Source organism: Cupressus sempervirens, chromosome 5 (assembly GCF_028749045.1).
Source record: "Cupressus sempervirens isolate cs-2001-9-10 chromosome 5, ASM2874904v1, whole genome shotgun sequence".
Lineage (NCBI taxonomy): Eukaryota > Viridiplantae > Streptophyta > Pinopsida > Cupressales > Cupressaceae > Cupressus > Cupressus sempervirens.
Genome location: NC_143122.1, coordinates 773142834 through 773149713, shown reverse-complemented (window position 1 = coordinate 773149713; position 6880 = coordinate 773142834). Strand labels below are relative to the sequence as shown.

The 6880-nt window shown below is 37.0% G+C and overlaps 1 protein-coding gene across 1 annotated transcript; it reads left to right on the top strand.

The window, feature by feature from the left end:
• The first annotated feature begins 5324 nt into the window (after positions 1 to 5324).
• Positions 5325 to 6636, top strand: LOC149558213 (uncharacterized). The gene is made up of 2 exons (XM_089830682.1): positions 5325 to 5817; positions 6107 to 6636. Exons 1-2 carry the CDS (start codon positions 5325 to 5327, stop codon positions 6517 to 6519), a joined length of 906 nt encoding a protein of 301 aa, XP_089686808.1. The 3' UTR covers positions 6520 to 6636.
• The last annotated feature ends 244 nt before the right edge of the window (positions 6637 to 6880 follow it).

Here is a 6880-nt window from a genome sequence, read left to right as displayed (position 1 = left end):
CTCCCCTTCATACTCATAACATCTCTTTTCCCTTTTATTAAGGTGAGCTATTAGGAATAATAGTTTTTTGGATTTGCAATAAATGGTAAATTGGTTTAGTATATAATTAGTTTCAACATGAGGGTTTAATTTGGTTTAATATTTGTTTTAAAGTTAGGGTTAGGGAATAATTAATTTAATGCTACGATTAGAAGCAAATTTAATCTCTATCTCTGTCTCTATAACTTGGAACCTAGTTATCATCTTTCACCTCCTATCTCCCTCATCCCCTTTTCTCCATCTCCTTCAACTATAAATATGCCTTCCCCACCATTATTACCATCTCTCTCTCTCTCTCTACACCATCATCATCATACCTATCTATCTTAAACCCTAATTATCTCATTTCTTGTGATCTATTGATCTCTCTTCCCCTCATTTTATTTATCTTCCTTATCTCCTCCCTTTCACTTCTCCTCTCTCTTTTCCTTTTCTTCCCCCTCTGACCATATCTTGACCTAGCTATACCTCATGTCTCTTGGCCTCTCTCCCTTATCTCACTCTTTCTGTCAAATATTTCTCCCAGTAATCTCTCTCTCTCTCTCTCTCTCTCTCTCTCTCTCTCTCTCTCTCTCTCTCTCTCTCTACCTCATCTCTTACCACTCCCCCTATTTCAATCTCCCCTTTGTCTAATGATGTCTTCCGCTGATTACTCTCTCTCTCTCTCTCTCTCTCTCTCTCATATCTGTCTGCCACTAATCAAAATCTTATGTACACTCCCACCTTCATACTCTTAACATATCTTTTCCCTCTTAGTAAGGTGTGCTATTAGAAATAATAGTTTATTGGATTAGTGCTAAATGGTAAATTGGTTCAATATATAATTAGTTTCAATGTGAGGGTTTAATTTTTTTAATATTTATATTAAACTTAGGTTTGTGGAATAATTAATTTAATGCTGTGATTAGAAGTAAATTTAGTTTCTCACCCTCCCTCTAAATTGGAACCTAGTTATCACCTTTCACCTCCTATCTCCCTCATCCCCTTTTCTCCATCTCCTTCAACTCTAAATATTCCTTCCCCATTATTACCATCTCTCTCTCTCTCTCTCTCTCTCTCTCTCTCTCTCTCTCTCTCTCTCTCTCTCTCTCTCTCTCTCTCTCTCTCTCTCATCATACCTATCTATCTTAAAACCCTCATTAGCCTATTTCTTTTGATCTATTGATCTCTCTCCCCCTCATTTTATTTATCTTCCTTATCTCCTCCCTTTCACTTCTCCCTCTTTTCCTTTTCTACCCACTCCCACCATATCTTACACCTAGTTATACCTTGCGTCTCTCACCCTTTCCCCCTTATCTCACTCTTTCTGTCAAATATTTCTCCCACTAATCTCTCTCTCTCTCTCTCTCTCTCTCTCTCTCTCTCTCTCTCTCTCTCTCTCTCTCCCAAGTTATCCTTTTTCTCTCTGTGTATATATATATTGCACCCTAGTTATCTTGTTTCTCTCTTTACCTCACTCTTCCCCCTCCCTATCTAAGCATGTCTTCCCCCTAATTACCATCTCTCTCTCTCTCTCTCTCTCTCTCTCTCTCTCTCTCTCTCTCTCTCACACACACACACACACACACACACACACACACACACACACACACACACACACACACATTTGTCAACCCTTAATGAAAATCTTATGTACATTCCCCACTTCACACTCTTATCATCTCTTTTCCCTCTTAGTAAGGTGTGCTATTAGGAATAATAGTTTATTTGATTTGTGATAAATGGTAAATTAGTTTAGTATATAATTAGTTTGAACATGATGGTTTAATTTTTTTAAATATTTATATGAAACTTAGGGTTGGGGAATAATTAATTTAATGCTAAAATTAGAAGTTATCATCTAAATTTAAATTTAAATTGGAACCTAGTTATCATCTTTCACCTCCTATCTCCCTCATCCCCTTTTCTCCATCTCCTTCAACTCTAAATATGTCTGCCCCCTAATTACCATCTCTCTCTCTCTCTCTCTCTCTCTCTCTCTCTCTCTCTCTCTCTCACACACACACACACACACACACACACACACACACACACACACACACACCCACACACACACACACACGCACACGCGCACACACACACACACACACACACACATTTGTCAACCCCTAATCAAAATCATATGTACATTCCCCCCTTCACACTCTTATCATCTCTTTTTCCTCTTAGTAAGTTGTGTTATTAGGAATAATAATTTATTTGTTTTGTGATAAATGGTAAATTAGTTTAGTATATAATTAGTTTAATATTTTTATTAGACTTAGGGTTAGGGAATAATTGATTTAATGCTAGGATTAGAAGTAAATGTTACTTAATTTTTAATTAAGTTTTAGATTACAATTAAATGTAGTTAAGCATTAGGATTCAATTTAGATTAATGTATATGTGTGTGTGTGTGTCTGTGTAACTTGGGTTCACTTGTTTTAAAATTATAAATTATTTTTGGGTTGACTAATTAGTATGTTAGCTAAGTGGTGATGGTGTTCTCTTTTAAGGTTTAAAATTAGTTACTAAAATTCAAACTTTACAAATCTTTTTAAAAAGATGAAACTTCTATTTTTTCAATTAACAAGGTAGAAAAGAATTTTAAAACTTAATATTATTCTAATTTTAAAATTATCTAAAATTATTTCTATTATAATGTAAAATCTTTCTATTTGATAAATTCAAAGACTTTTCAAGAAAAATAGAATGTTAAGATAGTAAATCTATTAAAAGATTTCTTCTTTCATAGATTTATATTGTGCTTTATACATTTAAAAAGATTGATAATTGAAAAGAATTTAAAAATCTATAATTTTCTTTTGATAATACTGCAGGGAAAGGGTTGAAACTAAAACATTTTTTTTTTCATGGTTAAATTTAGCGCAATGCATCTTCCAGCATCAATCAATCTTTAATTATATTTTCAGAGAAATTGGTGCACAGGTGGATCTTTCACAACCCAGTGGCCTAGCCAGTCCATGTGACCATGAACTTTGCCCGTCTGTTTGAAACCAGAGTCCAACAGATTCTTCAACTGGTTGCTCGATATTTCTGAACCATTGAATTCGCGCTTGGGAATCGACCCCGACACCTTTGGCCTCCAAGCCTGCATATGAGAATGCCCTGAGGTTAAGTGACCTTTAGAATTACAAGGTTTGGTGTTCAAATCCCCTAGCCACTTGAGACCACAGGAAGACAAATGAGATTTTCTGGAGTTTCTTGATCTCTTTACTCTCTTTCACAGCCTCCTAAGCTTCTTGATTTTCTAGTGTTTCCTGACTTCTTTTCCATCAACAAGACGATCAATTCCATGGACAATCATCTTGCCGTCACTGTAAAGGTCTGGCAAAACAACACGCGGGTGGCCATTCAGCATAATGATCACAGATCCGCTAATATTTCTGGCAACTTTGCGCCTGCAGATTACAAAACGTTGGCCAGCCTCCAGCGAGGGGATACAAACCCCCAACCTCAGGGTCAACAAAATCTCGGTAGGAAAGCTTTTGAGCGGAGCTGTAAGAGTGAATTGTACCAGGGAGGTCGTTGGAGTGGAGGATGGGAAGAAAGGCGTGGTCTAGCAAGGCGAAGAGAGTGAGGTTGCGGTAGGTCACGAGATCAAATCCCATGGCGCATATAGCCTGCGGAGATGAGGGATCTTGACATGGAGCTTTCAGGCAAGTGGATGAAAATCTCATTTCCCTCTTCCTGTGTGCGGATTGCAATGAAGAGCAGCCATGGAAGGAAGAAGAAGTAGTAGTAGGGGCCCAATGGAGCGCACTTTACTTTCAATGTCACCCATATTTTGCTTTGCATTTTCTCCATGGCTGAATTTTGCAATCCACAGAAAATCAATCTCTTCATCAGAATGAATTCAGAGAGTTTTGAATTATGCACTGGAATTCAATTTCTCTGTCTTCTATTTGAGATCCTCTCAATCTCAATAACAATACTGAGAACAATCTATAGACACTACGAATTGAGGCTTCCTTTTCTGGAAATTGGCTGCAAATGAAAATTATACACCACCATTTTAGCACAATTTCGGCATTCATTGGTATTGCATGTAACTGTCCAATGAGGTGATTTCTTTATTCCTATGAACGAGCAATTTTTGTCGAGTCAGATTTGTAACTATAAAGATATATAATTATTATTTTTATTAATAATATTAATTTGAACAGCCAGTTGCACGTCAATTTTTATTAAAAGTTGCAAAAGTGTACATTGATTTTTACTCCCACTATAGAAAAGCCTCTCGGCTTAATTACATAACAAGTAACTCTAGACAATATTTTGTAAGTGCGTGAATTTCCACTGGAATATTAGTGGGATGGGATGGGCGACCTCGTGATCCTCATGTTTCACCTATGATTGCATCTTTCATTCTAAAAGAGAAGTAGGTAGTTGTTCTCTGAACACAAATCAGACGCTACTACATGTGCTATGTTCATTGGCAGTGGTCTTATCATACGAACCTTTTGTCTGCGTCATCGATCGGTTTTGGAGTTTAGCTTAAAATTCTCTCCGTAGCTTCATCCATGTCGACATGTGCTCTCTGTTCGGGTCATTATTGACATTGATGACCAGATATTCGGGATAGGTAATCTGATTCTATTCCGACTGGTTATGGGAAGAGGTGTAGATGATATTTAACATGTCTGTTATCAGATTTTAGTGCCGTGTGGGGACTGGGAAAATCACTTGTGCGATCAGATTTAAAGCCGTGGTTGACATGCCTAGGCTTCTCTATTTTTTTCTCCATTATCAGCACTTTCATTTGACCACTGACATTGAGGTGAGTGAAATCTCGCTGCAAACAAATCAAATTTATTTCTCCTAACAACGTGGAAAATCGTAACGGGACGCTATCTTCGAAATCACAGCTTCCTACAGAACTTTCGCGCTTCCATACTTCATAATTATTCTACCGACACAGAGGCTTAATGATTCCAAAAAGTCGGTGAGAATATTCTTACCGACTGTGGACATTTCCTAATCAATTTTAAGAGATGCTTATCGACTTTAGATCCTCTGAAGTGTTCCCAACTTTACCGATTATTTAACATTTACTGAAATTAACTTTGTTATTCTTACCGACTGTGGACATTTCCTAATCAATTTTAAGAGATGCTTATTGACTTTACATCTTCTAAAATGTTCCCAACTTTACCGATTATTTAACACTTATTGAAATTAACTTTGACTATTTAACACTTGATCTAGAAGTTAAGCTTAGTGTGATGTTCCTTCTTCGCTGAATTTAAGCCTCCTTGTGGGCGAGCATAAGAAAAGATAATAAAATGAATAAGGAGCTCTTTCTTGCTCTGAAAGCTGGAGATGACACCAAATTTAAACAGTTAGACAGGCAAGTTCTGCTTGAAGTTACTTTCGAGAGAGATACTCATTTGCATATTGCTGCAAGGGAAGGCCATCGGCCTATTGTTCAATGGATTCTTTCTGAGAAATGTTGTAAGGTTGCAAGGGAAGGCCACCGGCCTTTTGTTGAATGGATTCTTTCAAAGAAATATTGTATGGCTGCAGCGAAGAACAATGATGACAATACTCCACTGCATGAAGCTGCTAAACGCAATAACTTAGATCTAGTCAAAGATCTCCTTCAACACAGGAAACAATCTGCCTACTGTTACAATAAGTTCGGGGAAACAGCCATGGAAATAGCTTGCAAGTATGGTCATGTAGAAACAGTCAAACTCTTGTGTGAAGCCAAGGAATATATTGACACAATGGAGATGCAGCAGTGTCTTAGGCTGGCAGGTTACATGGGGTATTCAGGTCAGTTCGCACTGTTTTCTTTGTGTGTTGTAGTAAACGTTATATTTGTAGATTGTCTCCCAAGTACCAAACTATGGCCAATGTGAATATGAGACATATATAGTGACAGCGATACTTGATAAATCAAAAGTCCCTTTGTACTCAAATTCTTGTCATCGGTTACTTGGCTTTCTGAGCGGTTTACTTGTTGGAGATGAAGGTAAATTTATACATCATTTGCACATATTGAATTATACTTTTTTGTACTATACATAAATATATTGATTTTAGGTAATGTAAATGTGAGCAGATGAAGCTAGTATTGAAAATAGAAGGGCAACAACAAGTCTGCTTGCAGCCGTCCATGGAGGAAATCTTGAGACTGTAAAGGTGGCGCTAAAGTTTGATTCAAGCCATCAGGATTTAATGACCAAAAAAGATGAGTTTGGAATGTGCGCAATTCATGTAGCAGCCATCAAAGACCGTTGGGACATAATAGAAGAATTTATATCGACGTGGCCAGATTGTGTTGAAATCCGGTGTTCAGATGATAAGACAATTTTACATATTGCCGTGGAATATGATAAATTTGCGGTGGTGCAAAATTTACTGGCATATAAAGATGCAGAAAAAGTTGCGCAATTAGTGAGCCACGATGAGGATTGCTTTCACAATACAGTACTACATTTGGCAGCGGAAAAAGGAGTCGATCCCCAGGTTTGACAGCTTCACCTTCCCTATATTTCTGCTTCTTGCTACTTACCCTTTGTTAATTAAAAGGTTTACTATTGAAAAAACGTTGACAACCACATATATTTATTTAATGTTTAATTAGCGCATATATCATTCTTTGCGGAAAACGAAAAATCTGACTCTTTTAGTCCTTGATCATCTAACGTTTCATGGATTAACTGCAATCAACTCAAAACAATGTAAGAGCCTAACACGCTTATTTGTTGTTTTCTTTCAGTCGATATAATCAAATTGATACCCACATTAAGCCTTATAGCCTTATATATCTATTTATGTATACTTTGAAGTTCTCAATTTGCTGTACTTGTCTAACAATGTGTATAAGAGCCTG